Below are 23,773 nucleotides of genomic sequence, written 5' to 3'. Positions count from 1 at the left end.
GTTGCACTGGGTCTTTGTTGCTGTACATGGGCTTTCTCTAGTTACAATGAGTGGGGGTTACTCGTTGGTTGTGGTGCACAGGCTTTTCATTGCTATGTCTTCTCTTGATGCAGAGCTTGAGCCCTAGGGCCTGTGGGCCTTCAGTAGTTGTCTCACGCAAACTCAGTAGTTGTGGCACATAGGTTTAGCTGTTTGGCGGCATGTGGACTCTTCTGGGAACAGGGATTGAACCTGTGTCCCCTGCATTGGCAAGTAGGTTCTTAACCACTGGACCAACAGAGAAGTCCTCATTATGGTTTTGATTTGCATTTCCCTGGTGATGAGTGATGTTGAGCATCTTTTCATGTACCTGTTGCCCATTTGTATGTCTTTTCTGGAGAAATGTCTGTTTAGGTTCTCCGTCCATTTCATGATAAGATTGTTTTTTTGATGTTGAGTTAAATGGATTTTTATATGTTTTGTACATTAACACTTTGTTAAATAATTGTTTGCATATATCTTCATTCAGTAGGCAGTCTTTTCTTTTGTTGGTGTTTTCCTTCCTTGTGGACAAGCTTTTTAGTTTGGTTATTGCCATTTGTCTGTTTTTGTTTTCCTTGCCTTAGGAGACATATTCAAAATATTGCTAAGACTGATAAAAGCATTGTTAATACTACTTACATTTTCTTCTAGGAGTTTTATGATGTCAAGTCTTACTTTTAAGTCTTCAATCCACTTTTGAGTTTATTTTTGTATATCATATGAAAAAGTCCAGTTTTATTTTTTTGCATGTAATTGTCCAGTTTTCCTTACACTATTTATTGAGAAGGCTGTCTTTTCCTCATTGTATATTCTTTTCTCCTATGTTGTAGATTAAATGCCCATGTAAATGTGGGTTCATTTCTGGGGTATTCTGTTTCATCCGTCTGTGTCTACTTTTGTGCAAGTATTATATTATTTTGGTGACTATAGCTTTGTAGTCTGTTTGAAATCAGGGAGCATGGTACCTCTAGTTTGTTCTTCTTTCTTAGTGTTGTTTTGGGTAGTTAGGCTGTTTTGGATTTTCATACAAATTTAGAGTAGTTTGTTTTGGTTCTGTGAAAAATGCCATTGGTATTTTGGTAGGGATTGCACTTAATCTGTAGACTATCTTGGGTAGTATAGTCATTTTAACAATATTAATTCTTCCAGTCTGAGCACAGTATATATTTTCATTTCTTGTTGTCTCAGTTATTTTCATCATTGTCTTACAGTTTTCTGAGTAGAGATCTTTTACTTCCTAGATTTATTCCTGGGTATCTTATTTCTTTTTGATGCAGTTGTAAATGAGATTGATTCCTTAGTTTCTCTTTCTGATAGCTTTTTGTTAGTGTATAGAAGTGCAACAGATTTCTGTGTTTTAATTTTGTATCCTGTAGCTTAACAGAATCATTCATTTGTTCTAGTAGGTTTTTGTTGGTGTCTTTTGGGTTTTCTGTATATAGCAGTAGTATGTCACCTGCAAACAGTGAGTTTTACTTCCTACTCTGTTTTTTTTTCCTTCTTTTATTCAGTTAATATTGGAAGTCCTAGCCAAAGGAATCAGACGGGAATGTGCTGAGAGCAGGCATCTTGTCTTGTTCCTAATCTTACAGGCAGTGCTTTCAGCTTTTCACCATTGAGTATGATGTATTTGTCATAATGGGCTTTATTATGTTGAGTTATGTTCCCTCTATACTTACTTTGTTGATAGGTTTTATGATAAGTGGAATTTGAATTTTGTCAAAAGCTTTTTCTGCATTTATTGAGATGATGTGATTTTTTTCCTTCAGTTTGGTAACATGGTATTGCCAGATTGATTTGTAGATATTGAACCATCTTTGCATCTCTGGGATAAAATCCCACTTTATCAAGGCTTATTCTTTTAATGTATTGTTGAATATGTTTTGCTCATATTTTGTTGAGGACTTTTTCATTTATGTTCATAAGTGATACTGGTCTGTAGTTTTTTCTTTTTTACAGTCCAGGTCTTTATTTTTACACCTATCAGGCCATGGGCTCCAACACTTAGGGTTCCTTTCCATTGGTCCTCACGAAGTGTGCTTCCCTGGGTGGAGCAGGCTGGCGCTTCAGCTGAACCCAAGTCTGTTTTCCTTTGGCTTACTTCTTTTTCTGATCATTTTCCTTCACATGTTTCAGGAAACTGTCTCGGCTCTTAGAGTGCTTAATATGCTCAATATGCACATTAATTCTCTTGGCAAGAATCTGGCCCTTAACTTGTTTGTTTACAATGATGCCAGCACCATGCTGAGTAACATTGTAGATCTCCCAGTTTTGCCATGGTAACATTTGTGGGGCATTCCATTTTGAACAGTACCCATTCCCTTGATATCTACCTTCTCGTAGATTCACATGTATGTGGCCGAAGGAACAGTTCCGTGTTTTCTAAAAGACGTAGAGAACATGTTGCGGGTGCCCCTCCTCGTTCCCTTTGTGTTGGTCATTTTGGTGAATTACTGGAAGATGGCGATTCTGGCCGAAAAGCGGTCTGTAGTATTTTTTTATTTTTTGGGGGTGGTGATGTCTTTGATTTTGGTATCAGGGTAATGCTGATGTAGTAGAAGTTCAGACGCATTCGTTGCTCATAGATGTTTTGGAATGTTTTGAGAAAAATAGTTGTTAATTGTTAATTTGGTAGGATTCACCTGTGAAGCCATCTGGTCGTGGACTTTAATTTCTTGGGAGTCTTCTAAATTACTGATTCAGTTTTATCATTGGTACAGTAAGTCCCCTACATACAAACCAGTCAGTTGTAAACTTTCAAAAATGCAAATGTGTATTCTGTCAGTATCTGATTTGAGTGAAGTTGCAGCTTACCCTCCATCTTCTATTGCTGAAAATCTTTCAGCTCTACGATCTTACACCTCCTTCCCTCCTCTAGTCAATAACTCTTCTTGCCTGTTTACTCGATGCTAGCCCCTGTATGCCAGCTGTTTTACTGTTCAGTTCAATTCAGTCGCTCAGTCGTGTCCCACTCTTTGTGACCTCATGAATTGCAGCACACCAGGCCTCCCTGTCCATCACCAACTCCTGGAGTTCACCCAAACTCACATCCATCGAGTCAGTGATGCCATCCAGCCATCTCATCCTTTGTCGTCCCTTTCTCCTCCTGCCCCCAATCCCTCCAGCATCAGGATCTTTTCCAGTGAGTCAACTCTTCACATGAGGTTCGAAAGTACTGGAGTTTCAGCTTTAGCATCAGTCCTTCCAGTGAACACCCAGGACTGATCTCCTTTAGAATGGACTGGTTGGATCTCCTTGCAGTTCAGAGGACTCTCAAGAGTCTTCTCCAACACCACAGTTCAAAAGCATCAATTCTTTGGCCCTCAACTTTCTTTATAGTCCAACTCTCACATCCATACATGACTACTGGGAAAACCATAGTTTTGATTAGACGGATCTTTGTCGGCAAAGGAATGTCTCTGCTTTTGAATATGCTGTCTAGGTTTGTCATTGCTTTTTTTCCAAGGAGCAAGCATCTTTTGACTTCATGGCTGCAATCACCATCTGCAGTGATTTTGGAGCTCAAGAAAATAAAGGCTGTCACTGTTTCCATTGTTTCCCCATCTATTTGCCGTGAAGTGATGGGACATGAATGTAGGGAACAAGGTATAAAGAAGGTTGAGAAGTGCTTGCAAACGAGACTCTCAACCAGGGCTGAACATTCTTGCAAACGAGATGTTCTGCCCAGTGTAGGGAACTAGGTTTAAGGAAGGTTGAGAAGTGCTTGCAAACGAGACTCTCAACCAGGGCTGAACATTCTTGCAAACGAGATGTTCTGCCCAGTGTAGGGAACTAGGTTTAAGGAAGGTTGAGAAGTGCTTGCAAACGAGACTCTCAACCTGAGCTGAACATTCTTGCAAACGAGATGTTCAGCTAAGAATCCTGTTTGTTCCTGTGGGAAAAGAACATTTCTTGCACACAAGGATGTTTCTCTGATTCCTCAAAAGGAACAGACCCTGGGACAAAACGGATTCTAAGTTGATAAAAAAGTTCCCCAAAACAAAGTCTTAGCTGCAGTAAATAAGTCAAGGTAAAGGTTATCTCGCCCTGCGCCTGCACACTGTATAGTCTCTGAATCATAGTGCTTGGCAGCTTGCCCTGTAGGTTGTTGTGCAAGGGATATAAAATAAAGTCGCTGTAAAAAGCAAGTGTTAAAATATAAAGATTTAAACCACTCTGCAGTGTTGGTGTTTCATTCCGTCGCCGGCACATGAAAAATATTATAAACCTATTACGGTACAGTACTATACAGCCAGTTGTGTTAGTTGGATCCCTAGGCTAGTTTTGTTGAATGAATTGGACTTATGAACATGCTCTTAGAACAGAACTGGTTTATATATAGGAGACTTAACTGTAATTGGTCTCTGTTTATATTTTGTATTTCTTCCTGATTCAGTCTTGGGAGGTTGTACTAGGTGATTATTTTTAGGAGATTATCCAGTTCTCCTAGGTTGCCCATTTTATTGCCATATAATTGTGTTATGTAATCTCTTTATGGTCCTTTATATTTCTCTAGTGTCAGGTATTACGTCTCTTTTATTTTTTTTGGATCCTCTCTTTTTCTTGATGAGTCTGGCTAAGGGTTTGTTGATTTGGTTTATCTTTCAAAGAATCAGCTCTTCATTTTCATCCTTATTTTGTTTTCAAAAAGAAAATTGCATATTTCATGTATGTTGTGTATTGTACAATGTATGGAAATATAGCTGGCCCTTTATATTGATTTTGTATCCTATATTCTTGCTGAATTTGTTAACTGTGTGTGTGTACGTGTATTATTTAGAATTTTCTGCATATAAGATCATGTCATCTGCAATAGAGATACCTCTACTTTTCCTTTCCCAGTTTGAATTGATATTATTTTTTTCTTATCTAATTGTTTTAGTTACAACTTGCCGTACTATGTTAAATAGGCATGGTGAAAGTGGGAGCATTTTGGTTTTAATTTTCACTTTTTCTAGTGCATTTTCATAATTTCCTCAGAAAGCATATATGGGATGTAGAAATTTTAGAATGTTTAAATAAAATCACTTTGGAGGAAGGTAGTAATCTCCTTTACCGCTCAACAATTTACTTTTTACGTGTTGAATAATAGCTTTATTAGTATTTTTAATAGCTTTCTTATGCCCTCATACTTTATAAGTATTTTGGTTGAAGGTAGAGTTCTTTGCTGAAAATGTGTTTTCAGGTTCCAGTTTCCTGTTGAGAAGTTTGATTCCTGGTGGTTTGGAGGCTTTTAAGATCTTTTGTTGATCTCTCATATTATGAAATTTCACAATGATGAGCCTCTGTATTGGTGTGGTTCTTCTCATTATTGTGAGAAAACATATTTTTTTTCAAAACAAGAAATTCATGTTGTTTGGTCCTAGGTACATTGAAGTATATTTCTCTGAAAATGTTTTCACTTTCATGTTTTTCTTTTTTTTAAAAAAAACCTTGATAGTTGACATATTGATTATCTTATATAGTCTTTTATTTTTTTCCTCTGTATTATATGAGATTTCCTTGATTTAGCTTGTAGCTTACTGATGTTTTTATTGTAAATATCATATTTCAGTTTCCAGGAGCTCTTTTGTTTTCCACTCTACATTCCCTTTTCCAATGGTTTTCTTTTTCCTGTTACTCTAATTACCAGTTTAATGGGAGTCGTTATCTGATGGGTTTATCTAATGTGCACCTTTATATGTCTTAGTATCTATTAAGTTAAATGACATAATATTGTCTATTTGTCTGTCTTGTGCATTGATTTATGAATTCCTTGAATGTGTGGACTGTGCTTTATTTATTTTGGTAAATCCTTGCACCCCACAAAATGCATCTGGCACATTATAGGAGCTCAGTAAGTGTTGCCTGAATGAGTTTATCCATAGCACTAAAAAGCTTTTTTAGTGTGTTTCAGAATGGCTGGTATACATCATATTTATTTGTTAGATTGATTGTATATGCCAATAAAAAAGTAATTCTTTAGATTAATTGACATGTACAAATCAGTTATTTTGCTGTATTTTTGATTAGATAATCTTGTAGCAAATTTTTTGTATAGCACCTTCTTAGAAGCATGAAACTTCAGGGTGGTGTACAAAAATCCTTCTGCCAAGGAAAAAATTCATGCTTTATTTATAAAGGTTTTATTGGAAGATAAGGAGAGATTCTTCCTGACAACTTCTGTAATTTACCAGATTTAATATCCTGGGAAGAAGTGAAAGCAATTATTTTGGTAGCAGCCAAGATTTAGCTTCACAAGGTTCTTAGTTACTGCAAGCATAATTGAAGTCATATGGCTAAATGAAAAAAAGATAGATTATTTACTGCATGTTGGAAGTTCATTCTGTGAAATATGAAGATAATGAAAGAACTGTCATTAAGTATGAATCCTAAATTACTTGATAGAGAATGACATTAGTATATATAGATATACATAAAAACTGAGATTAAAAGGGAAAGGGCAAAAGAGAGACATAATGGTTTGCCTGACCTTTAAAAACAGGTAAAATAGGGAATTCCCTGGCAGTTGCGTGGTTAGGACTCCTTGCTTCCACCTCTGAGGGCCTGGGTTCAATCCCTGGTTGGGGAGCTAAGATCCCACAAGCTGTGCAGTGTGGTCAAAAAAAACAAAAAAATAGTAAATGGGATTGTGGTGATGGCAAAACTATGAATTTAGTAAAAATAAGTGAGTTGTCACATAAAATGGGTGGGATTTATGTTATGTAACTTACGTAATAAAGCCATTAAAAAACAAAAACAGATAAAGAAATAGCTAGCTCTTTTCTCCAGTTAAGTGAAAATTTTGAAAGGAGGAAGCTATTTTAGCTTTTACGTTTAAATCTAACCTATCTTGGCTTACTTTTTGTATATGGCGTGAAGTTGGGGGTCAAGACTCATATTTTTCCATGCAGATACCTGTGTGTTCTAACATATTGAAAATATTCCTCATTAAAATGCACTGGTGCCTTGGAAAATGAGATGACTATATATATGAGTGAGTCTATTTTTGGACTGTTTTTATTCCACTTTTTGGTCTGTTCTTTTGCCAATAGTATTGATGACACTGTAATAAATGTTCCCTAGTGAAAACTTCAAAACTACCATAGTATGTAGAAATACAGTTGATTTTTGTACCGTGATCTTATATTTGATGCCCTTGCTGAGTTCACTTACTGGTTTGTAGTGTTTAGGATCTTCTGCACACACAATTACGATGTCTGTGAACAAAGTTAGCTTTACTTCTTCCTTTACAGTCTTTATTACTATTCTCTTTCTTCCTTACTTACTGCACAGTTTAACTTCCAGTACTGTATTGAAACTGAATTTTGAGAGTGGTCATTCATGTCTCCTAATTTTAAAGAAAATCATTCAGTATTTGTTAATTGGCTGTTGTCATGTTGGCTTTAGCTATTTTTGTAACACTTTGTATCACATTGAGAGGTTTCCTTCCAGTCCTAATTTCTTAAGTGTTAAGAATGAATGTTGAATATTTATCAAATGACTTTCTTGTATCCATTGAGATTTTGTTTTTTCTCTCCCTGTTTTTTGTTAATATGGACTATTTTTTTTAATGGTGGGCTGGGGGCTGTGTGGGAATGAGGACTAGAAGTGTTCTAACATCTTTGCATTCCTGGGATAAATACTACTTGGTTTAAAGAACATTGTTTTTAGTATTGGATTCAATTTACCAACATTTCACTAAGGATTTTCCTCTGAATTCATGAAGGATATTTTTATTTCTGATACTTTGGATTCAGGGATTTGTTTTCTTCAAAGTTGTAAAGTGTTGAAGCCTCTGGTATTTTCTGAGTTTGTGCAAGATTGGAATTTTTTCACTATGTGTTTGCTAGACTTGAGGGAAGCCAAGGAGTTTTTCTTTGTTGGCAGGTTTCAGCTCATAAATTCAATTTCTCTGTTCTCTATTTCATTGAACTTTTTTCTCAGCACTTGCTCCTTCTTTCTGCTTGCTTTTGTTTTTATTTATTTATTTGACTGCTCTGGGTCTTAGTTGTGGCATGCAGGATCTAGTTCCCTGAGCAGGGATTGAACCAAGCCCCCCCTGCATTGGAAGTCTGGAGTCTTAGCCACTGGACCACCAGGGAGTTCCCTTGCTTTTGTCTTAATTTGCCTACTTCAGTTCAGTGATTGGAAGACTTAAGATCTGTGGATGACACCTAGCCTGCCATTTTTTTTGGTGGTGGTGTTATGGCGTGCAAACTAAAAATATGGTTATTATATTTTTTAATGATTTTGAGGGAAAAACAAGAGTAATATTTGTCGTGTGAAGATTATGTAAAAGTCCAATTTCAGTGTCTATTTGTTGGGACACAACTATATTCACTTTTTTATGTATTGTCTGTGGGTTCTTTTATGCTGTGGTGGTAGAGTTGAGTAAAGGTTGTACAGACTTCAGAGACTAAAATTTTTACATCTAGCCCTTTGTAAAGTGAAAGTGAAAGTGAAGTTGCTCAGTCGTGTCCGACTCTTTGCGACCCCATGGACTGTAGCCTATCAGGCTCCTCCATCCATGGGATTTTCCAGGCAAGAGTGCTGGAGTGGATTGCCATTTCCTTCTCCAGGGGAGCTTCCCAACCCAGGAATCAAACCTGGGTCTCCCGCATTGCAGGCAGATGCTTTACTGTGGGAGCCATCAGGGAAGCCCTTTGTAAACAGTTTATCAATCCCCAAGATACTGATTTTTTGAAAAATTTGTCTGTGCACAGCATTTCGTCTTGGTATTTTCTGTCATCTCTTCTTTGATTATCTTCCCCTGTTTTCATTTAGATTGAATTAAAAAAATTCCATCCATGTGGCCTGTTGGTTTTTTTAGCTAGGCCTCTGGTTTTTTGTTTTGCTTTTTTAGTGTTTATATCAGCCTACTTAGGTTGACATAATAAAATACCATAGACTTGAGTGACTTAAACAATGAAAATTTATTTTCTCATGTTTCTGGAGTCTAGAAAGTCCAAGTAATGGTTTTGATAAAGTTCAGTTTTGTTGGGATCTCTTATCCTGACCTGTAGACAGCTGCTTTCTAGCTTTGTCCTCATGTAGAAAAGAGAGAGGTGACCTTTATGACTTCATTTAACCTTAATTACTTCCTCAAGACTCTATCTCTATGTACAGTCACTTGGGGGTTAGGGCTTCAGTTTATGAATTTGGGAGGGGACACAGTGCATTCTGTAGCAGTGGTTATGGAGATAAGTATGTGCATTTTTAATTTATCAAGTAGAATCAGATTAATATTATAACAGTTCATGACCAGCTAATGTCTTTGTTGTTCATGTCCTTATTTATATGTTATAACGTTCCCCCCCAAATATTGTTACTTTATTTGTTTTCAACAATAGTCATTTAAATAAATGTAGGAAAAATAGTCTTTTATCTTTAGTGACATGTTTATTTTTTCTGGATCTTTTCATTCATTCCTGGATTCATTTTCATACTAGTTCATTTCCTATCAGTCTGAAGAACTTCCTTTAGTATTTTTTTTAAACTTGGTTTAAAAAAAGAAGATGTAATTCACTGCTATATAATTCACCCTTTAAAAGTGTTAAGTTCAGTGACTTTTATATATTTGCAAAATTGTATAGCCATGACTAGAGTCATTGTAAGAACATTTCACCACAGCAAAGAAAGAAACCCTGTGTCCTTGACTGACCACTCCCCATTTTCCTTCATCTACTGTTCCACCCCACCCAACCATTTGCAGCCACCAGTCTCTGTTTTGTCCATGTGAATTATATAAGATCAGCTTGTCTATTTTACAAAAATCCCAGGTGGGGTGTTGATAGGGATTGTGTTGAATCTGCATTTCACTTTTGGGGAGTATTGCTGTCTCACCAATACTAGGTTGTCTAAGTATGTAACTGTGGAGTATTTATCCTTTTTTTAAAGGCTGGCTTTAATTCTGTTTTTTTCCCCCAACAGTTTTGTAGTTTTCTGTATACGAATCTTACAGTGCTTTGGTTCAGTTTATTAAGTAGTTTATTCTTGTTGCTCTATTGTAAATAGGGTTGTCTTCTCAGTTTCATTTTTGATGTTTGTTCCTAGTGTGTAGAAATACAGTTATTTTGGCGTGTGTTGATCTTGGATCCTGTGATCTTGTCAAACTCGTTTATTCCCTTAGTTTTGTGTGTGTGTGTTTGTGGATTTCTTAGGATTTTCTGTTTTATATCCAGAGTTTAGTATCTGTGGGGAGTTCTGGAACCAGTCTTCCTGAGATACTGGGTGTGACTGTGTACAAGATCATGTCATCCACAAATAGAGGTTTTTTTTTAACTTCTTTTTCAGTTTGGATGTGTTTTATTTCTTTTTCTTGCCTGATTGCCCTGGCAGAACTTCTACTATGGTGGTGGTGCTTGAGTTGCTAAGTTGTGTCCTACTCTTGTGACCCCGTGGACTCACCAGGCTGTAACTCACTCCTCTGTCCATGGTATTTCCCAGACAAGAATACTGGAGTCGGGTGCCGGGTGCCATTCCCTTCTCCAGGGGATCTTTCAGACCCAGGGATTGAAACCAGGTCTCCTGCATTGCAGGTGGATTCTTTACCATTGAGCCACCAGGAAAGCCTGAACCTCTAGTATAAAATTACATAATTAGAAGTGGTGAAAACTAATATCCTTGTGTTGTTTTGGTCTAAGGAGGTAGTATTTTTTGTGACGTGTGAATCCTTCCAGATGTCTGAAAATGGCTTTAGCTTTGAAGGCGTCTTTTAAACCTGCAACATTGCATCGATCCTTTAAATGCTTTACGATGGGTGTCATCCCCTTGTCTTCTGTTTTACGTGGTTTCCCACAAGTAGTCAGTCTGCTGTTAGCATCCTTTTTCTTCTGGTCTGTTCTTTTTTCCTTCCCTGCTTGTAAGGTTTTTCTCTTCGTCTTTTTTCAGCTGCCTGATCTTTATGTGCCTAGGTATGACTTTTTTTTTTTTGATGTTGCTGAGCTTCTTGGATCTGTGGATGAAAATCTTTCCCTTTGGGAATACTTTTGTTCAGTTTCTCTTCAAATGTTTCTCCTTTCTTTCTCCTGCCATTTTGGAAGTGCTGCTACCAATATGTTAGATCATCAGATATGTTCCACAGGTCTCTGACACATGTTTTGCTTTTTTCTCTATCCTTCAGTTTAGATCCCTGAGCCATGGACCAGAAAAATTGTCTTCATGAAACAGGTCCCTGGTGCCAAAAAGGTTGGGAACCACAAGTCAAGATGATTTACTTTAATAAATTTCCGCTCACTTCAGTTTCTGAATGATTTACTTTAATAATTTTAGCTCGCCTCAGTTTTAAGGGTAGGATCGAGCTCTTCTTTCAGATAGGGCCCTGGAATCTTAAGCGCTGTGACACTAAGTTTCCGTTTTCAGGCCAAGTTTCTGCATCACTGGGAATTCTGCAGAAGTCTGCTGGAGGATAATTGATGGTAGCAAGACTTGTTTTCTGTTGAGGGCAGGTTTTGGTCTGCCCATACTCAGGCATTAAAAGTTTGGTTCCTCTGTGTTCCAGCAAAGATTCTTTGCCTATAGCATCCTTTTTCTGTCTACATTTGTACTTCAGCCAATGTAGATGCCATGCAGGGTTGCAAGCACTAGTAGTCTGTGGTCACGTGGAGATGGCTGGTCCCTCTCTGGAATTCAGTTGATTTAGACTTACTTTGTACCCAGAGGTATTCAGTGGCTTTAAAGAAAGAATAGAATTTTAAATTTAGTGTTTTGTCACTGTATGTTCTTTGTGAACTTCTGTATTCTAACTGGAAGTCCTTTATTGAAGAATTTTTGAGTGAGGCCAAGATCTCAAGTCGGTTTTTCAAGGGGTACATTGATTTAGTTGTTGCTTTTGTGTATTTGAGGTAAATGAAAGTTATACAGATAAAGTGACTTTAATTGGGTTAGTGAGTCATGCTAACATGTTCTCAAGGTACATTGGTATAGTTTATATGCTTTCAGTGATGAATTAGGCAAAGTGGGAAACTAGAAAGTTGATTTGAATTTTGATGAATTATAAACACTGAAGTCTAGACCGATTATATGTCTTTGCCTTCATCTACCTCCGTTCTGCCCTTTGATTTTGGAAGAACTAATGCTGGGTTCTTTACATTGAAAGTGACTTTTTCAGTTTTCAATTTGAAAAATCACCTGGCAGCAACGTTGTGACTGCAGTGGGAAAACTTGTAGCTAGTACATTTTAAAGTGGTTAAAATGTTATGTTTTATGTTGTATGAATTTTATCTCAATTAAAAAATCAATGAGCTGTTTGAAAGGCCCTTTCTGATGTTTATTTAAATTTTTAATCATAATGGACATTTGTTTGCTTTTATTGGCAGTTGTTTATTAGTCTGTAGATTTCAAGAGTTTGATCTTGTATCAGTGCCAGCTAACTTTCAAAATTGAATTCATTTGAAGAATACTGTTAGGTTGATCTTAGCCAAAAGGCTGAGAAGCGATGAAGAATACTATTAGAAAAATAACTGTTACAACATATCTTGCTTTTTGATTTAGTCATGAGAGTTACTTGTTAAAACTTTACCCTTTGTTTTATAAGTTTTTCATGAGAAATTGATGGAATATGTAAAAGTGTGATGTTGGTAAACCGTTGAGAAGCTTGTTATATTATACAGAGTGCTGTTGTTTGTTTTTTTTAATGAATGGCTCTTGAAATCTGATGTGATTTTACTTGGTTTTCAGCAATCTCTTTTTCCACCTATCCCTTCTTGAGTCTTATTTATGGATAATTCTGTCCTTTTTAACCCTCCCTACCCTCTCTCTCCAGCCTTGGCAACAGTTTTGAAGATGGCTCCCATGTAACGTCACCATTAAGCCCAAATGAAAACTTCAATGTTGTCATTAAAGAAGAGCCTTTGGATGATTATGAATATGAACTTGGTGAGTGCCCAGAAGGGGTCACTGTGAAACAGGAAGAGACAGATGAGGAAACAGATGTATACTCAAACAGTGATGATGATCCTATACTAGAGAAACAGTTGAAAAGGCACAATAAAGCTGATAACCTAGAAGCTGACCATCCATCTTCTAAATGGCAACCAAATAGCCCATCAGGTGTTGCTAAAGCGAAAATGTTCAAATTAGATGCTGGAAAGATGCCAGTAGTCTATCTGGAGCCCTGTGCTGTCACCAAAAGCACAGTGAAGGTTTCTGAGCTCCCTGACAACATGCTTTGCACATCTCGGAAGGATAGATCTTCTCTGTTGACAGAATTTGACTATTTGCCTGCGTACATTGAAAATTCTAATGAGACTGGCTTCTGCTTAGGCAGAGAATCAGAAAATGATCTTGGAAGACATTCACCAGATATCAGAGTGGTACAAAAATATCCCTCACTTAAAGAAGCTCAGTGGAAATACCCTGATATATCTGACAGTGTTAACACAGAAAAACTACTTGATGGTTCAAAGAGTTCAGTTGAGGACTCGTTTTTAGGAAAAGAGGATTTGGGCAGAAAGAAAACTATGCTTAAGATTTCAGCGGCTCCTAGGACTGTGAGTGCTAATCAGAATGCCCCTCCAAATGTCCCTGGAAAAAGAGGAAGGCCACGAAAACTGAAACTGTCTAAGGCAGGGCGGCCGCCTAAAAACACAGGAAGATCTTTAACTTCTACTACGAAGAACACTCCTACAGGCCCTGGGAGCACCTTTCCAGATGTGAAACCTGACCTGGAAGATGTAGATGGTGTTCTCTTTGTTTCCTTTGAATCAAAGGTAAGATTGTCATTTTCAGCTTTCTTTCTAAGGCCAGATAATCACCATTGAATTGTATACTAGCTGCTACTTATCTTAGAATGTAGTTACTGTGAATGCATCCATTATATGAGGCTGTGTGCATGGGAAAGGGAGTATCTGAAATATTGGGTTAGCAGTATTAACCCAACGCTTCAACTAGATTATTTTTCTTTTAGATTTTTAGAGAAACCTAGTCTTTGTAAATTGACTACACAGAGGTTGAATTCTCTCTGCCTGTTCTTTTCCTCCCTGTTTGTTAATTGCTGAGTAATCTATCTTAATTAAACAGGGGCTTCCCAGGTGGAGCTAGTGGTAAAGGACCTATCTGCCAATGCAGGAGACATAAGAGACGTAGGTTCGATCCTTTGGTTGGGAAGATCCTCTGGAGGAGGTCATGGCAACTCATTCCAGTGTTCTTGCCTGGAGAATCCCATGGACAGAGGAACCTGGCGGGCTACAGCCATGGGGTCACAAAGAGTCGGACACAGTTGGAGCAATTTAGCATGCACGCAGAAGAAATCAGTATACAAATTGCAATAAATGGGCATAAATACAGTTCTAAGTCAGTTAGCTGAGTGTATTATATATAAATTTTTTGCTTTCTCCCCACTATTAAAGTGATGTTAATCTAGAACATTTAGGAAATAGTGAAAAGTATCAACATGGGAAAAATGCCCCTGGTTTACTTTTAAATCCTTAGAACTGACATGAACCACTTTTTTTCTTTCCTTTTTTCTTTTTAAATACAGGAAGCTCTAGATATTCATGCAGTTGATGGAACAAGTGAAGAATCTTGTAGTCTTCAGGCATCAGCTGCAAATGACCCAGGTATTATATAATAGTAAAAAAAAGAGAGAGATGGAGGATTTGGTTCTAGAAGTGAAAGAAGCAATGTGTAGTCTGCTGTAGTATATAGCAGCTTATTTTTATCATTGTTTTCTGAGTAGGTTGCAGAGCAAGAATTTCCCAGTTGGAAAAGGAACTGATAGAAGATTTGAAGGCCTTGCGGCACAAGCAGGTCATACATCCTGGTCTTCAAGAAGGTATAATTCTCTGAAAACTATGCAAGCCTTGTTTTTTTTGGTTGTTGTTGTTCTTTTTTCTTCTTGCCCTCTCTTTTTTCTCTCTTCCCTTTGTTCCTTCCCCAAATCTTTTCTGTTTTCCTCCTTTCCCCTTTCTTTTGATTTAATTTATTTTAGCCCTTCTCTCAGCTTGCATTTTTTTTTGTTCTCTCTGTTCATGATTCTTTCCCTTAACTAAAAAGCATGCCTAGGTCTTTTGTATCCTAAGAGAAACCTTTTCAGACTCAGAGGATAATGTTTTATCATTGGTGAAGCATAATATATTATGCATTAAAAATGTATCATGGTAAGAAAGTGGTGTTTTTCTTTCTTATAAAGCAATTTTGGTTGCTTTTGTTTCTGGGGTTTTTTGAAGGTTCCTTTGTTTTGTTTTTGGAGGGGAAGACCCTACTTTTTTTATGTACTTGGTAATATATTTAGCTGTGTAAAGAGAATACTTATTTCTTATACGTGACTGTAAACATTTTATATATTTCTTATATTGCTTGGAGTGTAGTTTAAAATTTTCATCATTACCTATTTTGTTGAAATAATTTATCTTGGCCCTGCTTAAATGGTTTAATCCTTTTTTAAAGAATAGCACAATTTACCATACCTATGCCATTATAATTAACTACTGACTTTCCTCCCTGTTTGCACTGTAAACAGAAGGACTGTAAACCATGCCTCAACTTTTAGTTTTCTCATATCTTTTATTTTAGGTATGCTTCTTGGAGTAGTTTGAGTTTTGACACTTAGTCAATTTTCAAAGGACTGTCTAGGCTGATTCACATTGTATAGTACATCATTTATGTGAAAGTCTAAGCATTATATACCAGCAGAACATTGATTTATAAACAGCCATTCAGTTTCTAAATTCAGTGGTAATGTTTGAACTTTTTGATTTAATGTGAGACTGTGTGACAGTATGGTGTTAAAGTATGTAAATTTCAATCCAAGTAATTAGGACTGGATACTGTGGATTGTAATGGAAAATCAGTCATGTCATATTAGTCTTGCTGGTAATAATGTTTGCTGTCCTTTATTGTTTCGTTTCATTTCTGCTATTTTATTTAAATAATATTCTCTTCTTATCAGTTAACTTTTCGTTTTCCCCTCACTCCTGCATTTTTTTAAGTACTCTTTATAACATTGACATTGTGTTCTTTCAGCCTAATCACCACATTTATTTTATTGTCTTAGTTCTAGAGTTAAATATATTTAGTGCTCCCTGCTGATCTTTTTGCTCTGTTTGTTAATTTTTTTGGCTAAGGTTTGAGTTTTTTCCTTTCCTTATAGGCATTTTAGTCAAATCTTTGATTTTTTTTTTTCCCTTTGTGTAATGGGCCTTCAAAGTCAAATGCGTATGGGAACTAAGCAGGTAACATAGAGTGAAATTAGCCTGAATTTGTGGGTGGGGTTGGACGCTAGTCGCCTGGAGTATAGGTTCTTTTTCTAAAGGATCATCCACATCAGTTCAGTTCAGTTCAGTTGCTCAGTCGTGTCCGACTCTTTGCGACCCCATGAACTGCAGCACGTCAGGCTTCCCTGTCCATCACCAACTTCTGGAGTCCACCTAAACCCATGTCCATTGAGTCAATGATGCCATCTGACCATCTCATCCTCTGTCGTCCCTTTCTCCTCCTGCCCTCAATCTTTCCCAGCATCAGAGTCTTTTCCAGTGAGTCAGCTCTTTGCATGAAGTGGCCAAAGTATTGGAGTCTCAGCTTCAACATCAGTCCTTCCAGTGAACACCCAGAACTGATCTCCTTTAGGATGGACTGGTTGGATCTCCTTGCAGTCCAGGGGACTCTCAAGAGTCTCCTCCACATCAGTGAATTGTCAAATAGGAATGTAGGCCCATTATTTTCAGAAATTCCCATTGTGGTGTAGAAGATAAAGTAAGTGTTTTTATGTAAAACCTATCCGTTGTAAGTGGCGGCAGCTGATACAGTTTTTTTGGAAAGAAAAGTGTGAGGCATCAGCTTTCACTTACTACACAAATCGTGCATTTAGTGTTCAAGTTTGTACTTAAACCTCACATTGTTAAGGTTAATTCAACTACATTCTTATATAGTTTTACAATTAAATCTATAATCCATGTGTACTTTCTAAAATCCATGAGGCACTTTCCATAAGGTATGAGATAGAATTACAGTTTGGAGGTTTTCCTCTATTTTATTTTGGCAGATATCTCCCCCCAAAATATTAAAGTAATTAAGTTAATTTGACTGAATGTTTATAGTAACTTATGGTGCCAACTAAGTATCTGCAGACAGTGAAAATACTTGTCTAGATTCCTTTCTAAGAATTGATGCTTGAAGTAATTTATTAAATTTATTACATTTCAGTTCAGTAATATGTTTCTTTGCCTTTCTGTCAACTGTAGCGTTTCCTTATTTTTTAGAAAATGAGCACTTATAAATCTAGAAAGCTTTTGAGCTGGGAAAAAAAAACTTGAAAAACTTTGTGAACCTCCTTTGTAATTGTGGAAGAAATGTTGATTTAAGCCTGAGAAAATGTTTTTATTGTTGTTTGTAGTTTTGTTGCTAAAATTAGATTCTTAATTTTGTTTTCCATAGTGTGATATTTTTGTCTTCCATACTTTGCTTTGCTGCTTCCAAATTGGTTTATTTTCTAAGCCCATCATCCTGAAATCACATTTTTTTGATCTTTAAAGGTATTTTTATAAAAGCACTTTCTACTTCATTGCTACCAAGTAAATTAATTCTATGTCAGATTTGCAGAAATATTGGAGCCATAGTACAGAGTTCTCATATACTCAACATCCAGTTTCCCCTGTAGTTAACATCTAATTTTAGCGCAGTACATTTGTTACAATTAGAGAACCTACTGATATACTATTATTTACTAAAGTGCATACTTTTCAGATTTCCTTAGTTAATTTTTTATGTTTCAAGCTATCACCTAGGAAAATGTCATAGTACTCCATCTAGTAGTCATGTCTCAGGCTCCTGTTGGCTGGGATGGTTTCTCAGAATGTTTTGTTTCTAATTATTTTGACAGTTTTGAGGAATACCGGTCAGGTATTTTGTAGAATGACCCTCAGTTGAGATTTGTTTGATATTTTTCTCATGGTTCACCTGAGGCCATATGTTTATAGGAAGAAGACCACAAAGGTAAAGTGCCATTCTCATCTTCCCATATCAAGGATACATATTATCAACATGATTTGTCACTGACATTTTTATGCTGTACTCCTTGGAAGGAAGTCACTGTGTAGTCCACAGTGGTAAGGTATGCTTCTCTTTCTTGAGGATGGAGTATCTGCATAAATTACTTGGAATTTTTCTACAGCCAGAGATTTCTTTCTCCCTCATTTTTATTCAGTCTTTTATATCAGTATGAACTCCTGTCGGTTTTAATGTTAAATTCCTTAAATGGTAGTATTCCCAGGGCACACTCTCTTTCTTTTTAGTTACTTAAAAAAATCTCTGAATGTAGTGTTAAATCAGTGGTTAGGTAGAGTTTTTCTTTTATATATCTATATCTTCTTTTCTATTCTGTGTTCAGTAGTTATACAGGTTTTTCTTTGAAGTGTATGTTTGTGGATACCTCCTATTTAAGTGCATTTAGCTAGATGCACACTTTCTTTTTTTTTTTTTGCTACAGTTTATCATCTTAGGTGATTCTGCCTTGAACCTACAGGGTTATCTGTTTTTGTTTCTTTCCTTATGAGTCTTTTTTTTAATGGTGTGATACTGTGTTCTTAAGAAGTTGGTCCTAATATGATGAAAAGGCAGAAGCATTTAGGGGTAGGATTTAAACCATCATATGCAAAGGGTTTTATGCTTTTAGGGGGATATGCTAAGAATTATTTAACTTATTTTTGCAAGCTGAAGTTATTCTCATTCATATGGAACCAACTAAGTCTGAGTCTTATGGCAAATAAGTCTTCATGGCAAGTAGATGGAGAAACAGTGGAAACAGTGAGAGACTTTATTTTTTTGGGCTCCAAAATCACTCACTGCAGATGGTGTCTGCAGCCATGAAATCAAAAGATGCTTGCACCTTGGAAGAAAGCTATGACCAACCTAGACAGCATATTAAAAAACGGAGACATTATTTTGCCGACAGAGGTCTGTCTAGTCAAAGCTGTGGTTTTTCCAATAGTCATGTATGGTTGTGAGAGTTGGACTATAAAGAAAGCTGAGTGCCAAAGAATTGATGCTTTTGAACTGTGGTGTTGGAGAAGACTTTCTGAGAGTCCCTTGGACTGCAAGGAGATCCCACCAGTCCATCCTAAAGGAAATCAGTCCTGAATATTCATTGAAAGGACAGATGCTGAAGCTACAATCCTTTGGCCACTTGATGCGAAGAACTGACTCATTTGAAGAGACCCTGATGCTGGGAAAGATTGAAGGTGGGAGAAGGGGGCGACAGAGGATGAGATAGTTGGATGGCATCACCGACTCAATGGACATGAGTTTGAGTAAACTCTGGGAGTTGGTGATGGACAGAGAGGTCTGTCGTGCTGCAGTCCATGGGGTCGCAAAGAGTTGGACACAACTGAATGACTGAGTGACATTGTACAGGAGACAGGGGTCGAGACGATCCCCATGGAAATGAAATGCAAAAAAGCAAAATGGCTGTCTGGGGAGGCCTTATAAATAGCTGTGAAAAGGAGAGAAGCGAAAAGCAAAGGAGAAAAAGAAAGATATAAGCATCTGAATGCAGAGTTCCAAAGAATAGCAAGAAGAGATAGGAAAGCCTTCCTTCGTGATCAGTGCTAAGAAATAGAGGAAAAGAACAGAATGGGAAAGACTAGAGATCTCTTCAAGAAAATTAGAGATACCAAGGGAACATTTCATGCAAAGATGGGCTCAATAAAGGACAGAAATGGTCTGGACCTAACAGAAGCAGAAGATATTAAGAAGAGGTGGCAAGAATACACAGAAGAATTGTACAAAAAAGATCTTCATGACCCAGATAATCACGATGGTGTGATCACTCACCTAGAGCCAGACAACCTGGAATGTGAAGCCAAGCGGGCCTTAGAAAGCATTACTATGAACAAAGCTAGTGAAGGTGATGGAATTCCAATTGAGCTATTTCAACTCCTGAAAGATGATGCTGTGAACGTGCTGCACTCAATTTGCCAGCAAGTTTGGAAAACTCAGCAGTGGCCGCAGGACTGGAAAAGGTCAGTTTTCATTCCAATCCCAAAGAAAGGCAATGCCAAAGAATGCTCAAACTACCGTACAATTGCACTCATCTCACATGCTAGTAAAGTAATGCTCAAAATTCTCCAAGCCAGGCTTCAGCAATACGTGAACCGTGAACTTCCAGATGTTCAAGCTGGTTTTAGAAAAGGTGGGGGAACCAAAGATCAAATTGTCAACATCTGCTGGATCATCGAAAAAGCAAGAGAGTTCCAGCAAAACATCTATTTAATTCTGAAAGAGATGGGAATACCAGACCACCTGACCTGCCTCTTGAGAAACCTGTATGCAGGTCAGGATGCAACAGTTAGAACTGGACATGGAACAACACACTGGTTCTAAATAGGAAAAGGAGTACATCAAGGCTGTATATTGTCACCCTGCTTATTTAACTTCTATGCAGAGTATATCATGAGAAACGCTTGGCTGGAAGAAGCACAAACTGGAATCAAGATTGCCTGGAGAAATATCAATAACCTCAGATATGCAGATGACACCACCCTTATGGCAGAAAGTGAAGAGGAACTAAAAAGCCTCTTGATGAAAGTGAAAGAGGAGAGTGAAAAAGTTGGCTTAAAGCTCAACATTCAGAAAACAAAGATCATGGCATCTGGTGCCATCACTTCATGGGAAATAGATGGGGAAACAGTGGAAACAGGGTCAGACTTTATTTTTTTGGGCTCCCAAATCACTGCAGATAGTGATTGCAGTCATGAAATTAAAAGACACTTATTCCTTGGAAGGAAAGTTATGACCAACCTAGATAGCATATTCAAAAGCAGAGACATTACTTTGCCAACAAAGGTCCGTCTAGTCAAGGCTATGGTTTTTCCTGTGGTCATGTATGGATGTGAGAGTTGGACTGTGAAGAAAGCTGAGCGCCAAAGAATTGATGCTTTTGAACTGTGGTGTTGGAGAAGACTCTTGAGAGTCCCTTGGACTGCAAGGAGATCCAATCAGTCCATTCTAAAGGAGATCAGTTCTGGGTGTTCTTTGGAGGGAATGATGCTAAAGCTGAAACTCCAGTACTTTGGCCTCCTCTTGCGAAGAGTTGACTCATTGGAAGAGGTGACTCATTGGAAAAGACTGATGCTGGAGGGATTGGGGGCAGGAGGAGAAGGGGACAACAGAGGATGAGATGGCTGGATGCATCACCAACTCGATGGACATGAGTTTGAGTGAACTCCGGGAGATGGTAATGGACAGGGAGGCCAGGCGTGCTGCAGTTCATGGGGTTGCAAAGAGTTGGACATGACTGAGCGACTGAACTGAACTGAGCGACTGAAGTGAACTGAACTTTGTGACCCCATGGACTCAGCACACCAGGGTTCCCCGTCCATCACCAATTCCAATACTTTGGCTACCTGATGTGAAGAACTGACTCTTAAAAAGACCCTGATGCTGGGGAAGATTGAAGGCAGGAGGAGAAAGGGACGACAGGATGAAATAGTTGGATGGCATCACTGACAGGATGCACATGAGTTTGAGTAAGCTCTGTGAGGTGGTGCTGGACAAGGAAGCCTGTAGTGCTGCAGTCCATGGGGTTGCAGAGAGTCAGACACGACTGAGCGACTCAACTGAAACTGAAAGTCTGGGTTTCAAGTATTTGTTTCTTGGGGAAGGATTTTCTCTAAGGACAAACATTTCAAGACGTGTAGGTAAGCTAAGTTGGGAATTACTTTGAGCAGTGTCCATGTGCCATTGACCTCTCTACTGTTATGTCTTTAACAAAATTGATAAGTATATTTAAAATAAATTTGATCTTTTTGTTGATATTTTTAGAATCACTTGGTACACCTTTGGGGGGAAGATGGCAGTTCAAAATATTAGCAAATGCAGACAAGAAGATACGTAGGGAAAACAGTCTGCAAATTTGATTGTCCTGGTCTAGATTTTGCATGTCTACCTACCTATTTGGCTGTATAGATACATTTTTAACAGCTTAATTCCTTTCTTTCTGTTTTCTCTGTAGGCTCAAGTAGTTTTTGTCTTTAATAATAATATGTTTCTCTTCTCAAAACACTATAGTATCTGATTTTGTCCTTTGTTTAGGATTCAGTGTCACTTGAATTTCTGCAGTATTTTGCATTCTACTCCACTCTGGTTCCACCCTGCTGTCCCTCCCCACCTTTCCTAGTTAATTCCTACTTATTCTAATTTAATAAGTAGACTCTCTGTACAGTTTTACCAGGTTGCCTTGGCCTTTTCAAGTATCATTCCATTTGCCTCTCACCGGATTTATTTACCCTATTGTAACTACTAATTTGTTGGGAAAACAACACAAAAGCTCCATGAGGTCTGGGAAATGTCTTTGATCTCTGTCCTCATCTGTATTGCAGAGCATTTCAAAGAGGAGGTACAGTTAATTCTTAAAACATAAAACTCAGTGCAGTGGATTGAGACTTATTTCCCTGATGAGAAAGCAGAAGCTAAGAGAAATTTAGCCGAAAGTCAGGATTAGAGAACAGTTGTTTTGACCCATATTAACCTACCTGCCAAAGCAGGAGATGGAAGAGACACGGGTTTGACCCCTGGTTTGGGAGGATCCCCTGGAGGCGGGCCTGGCAGTCCACTGCAGTATTTTTGCCTGGAAAATCCCATGGACAGAGGAGTGTGGTAGACTACAGTCCACAGGGTCGCAGAGTTGGGCACGACTGACAGTGACAGCACATACACACACGTTTCTCCCTAGTTGATTGAAACGTGAAAATACTTTATTGATGTTCATTTTAATCACGTGATTAAAATAAGCATGATAAAATACTTATTTTAAAGAACTAGAATTATAAACTAAAGCCAAATTGCCATCTTTGTTTATTAAGTTTTCTGTGGAGTATATACAAATCAACCTTAAGAGAACTTGAAGCCTGTAACCTGACCAGTGTCTTCACCTTGCAGGAAACCAGTACTATGTAAGCTTTTTATTGGAAACCTGTACCTGTGACTTCTAGTAGTTAATACTACAATAGTTGATGCCTTGAATTTCTTATTTCAGTTTTGTTCAAATTTAAGTTAAATACTTTCCTGCTCAGTAGTATGAAGCCAGTAATTGCACAAACAGGGAAATCCAAATTAGAAACTTGTCACTAGTAACAGAAAAAATTCAAATTTAAGAACAAAGGATATAGATTTATACCAATAAGATGAGGACAGTTTTAAAAGTCCAGTGATATGAAATGTTGATGAGGATGTGAATCAGCAACGACTCTTAATGCTGTTGGAGAGAGTATAAATGGAGAGTTGATTGGCAGTCTAGTCAACAACTTCCCAACTAGTGCAGAATTGCATGTGGTTATCCATGATTGTGTGACAGGTATGCTCTTGAAACACTTGATCTCAGAATGGCCAGACAAGACCACGGGAAATTAATAACTGTAATGGTTGCCTCTAGCCATAAGCAGCCTTATGTGTATTCCAGTTGGTTATGTAATTACGGTTTTCTTATTTCCCACTCACTCTGCAGGTGAAATAGAATATAAATTTATTAAAGAATATCAGATGATTTACAGAGAGAATCTCCTAAAAGGCAGAGAAACAGACTCTAGGACTATGCGGTCAGGAAAAATGTCCAAATTATATTCCCTAAGAGCCCATACAAGCAGTCTCACAACATTGAACAGTTACTACCATATTCAACATAGTACACTGAACACAGTATACTACAGCTAGGACATTGATTACTTTTACCTCTAAAAGTCCTTAACTTGGCCAAATAGTATCACCCTCATTAACACAATTCTGCGTAGTATTCCTTTGTTTATGGGCCTCTCTTCTAGATTGAAGCCTTTTATGGCTA

At 37.6% G+C, this 23,773-nt stretch overlaps 1 protein-coding gene and 1 pseudogene across 4 annotated transcripts in view; one reads left to right on the top strand and one right to left on the bottom strand.

Annotated features, from left to right (window-relative positions):
* The window catches only part of MGA (MAX dimerization protein MGA), a 90,246-nt gene that overhangs the window by 11,731 nt on the left and 54,742 nt on the right, over window positions 1-23,773 (top strand). For all 4 annotated transcript variants that reach the window (XM_068965178.1, XM_068965176.1, XM_068965175.1 and 1 more), the window contains exons 2-4: window positions 12,767-13,712; window positions 14,483-14,561; window positions 14,681-14,776. In XM_068965178.1, the coding sequence (XP_068821279.1) occupies window positions 12,767-13,712; window positions 14,483-14,561; window positions 14,681-14,776 (1,121 nt within the window). The remainder of the gene's footprint in view (window positions 1-12,766; window positions 13,713-14,482; window positions 14,562-14,680; window positions 14,777-23,773) is intronic.
* Window positions 2,005-2,465, bottom strand: LOC138073475 (large ribosomal subunit protein eL21-like; annotated as a pseudogene).

The sequence above is a fragment of the Capricornis sumatraensis genome, chromosome 2 (genome assembly GCF_032405125.1).
Source record: "Capricornis sumatraensis isolate serow.1 chromosome 2, serow.2, whole genome shotgun sequence".
In the NCBI taxonomy this organism is placed as follows: Eukaryota; Metazoa; Chordata; class Mammalia; order Artiodactyla; family Bovidae; genus Capricornis; species Capricornis sumatraensis.
Note: the sequence above shows the minus strand (reverse complement) of the source record. Positions and strands in the feature narration are given on the sequence as shown.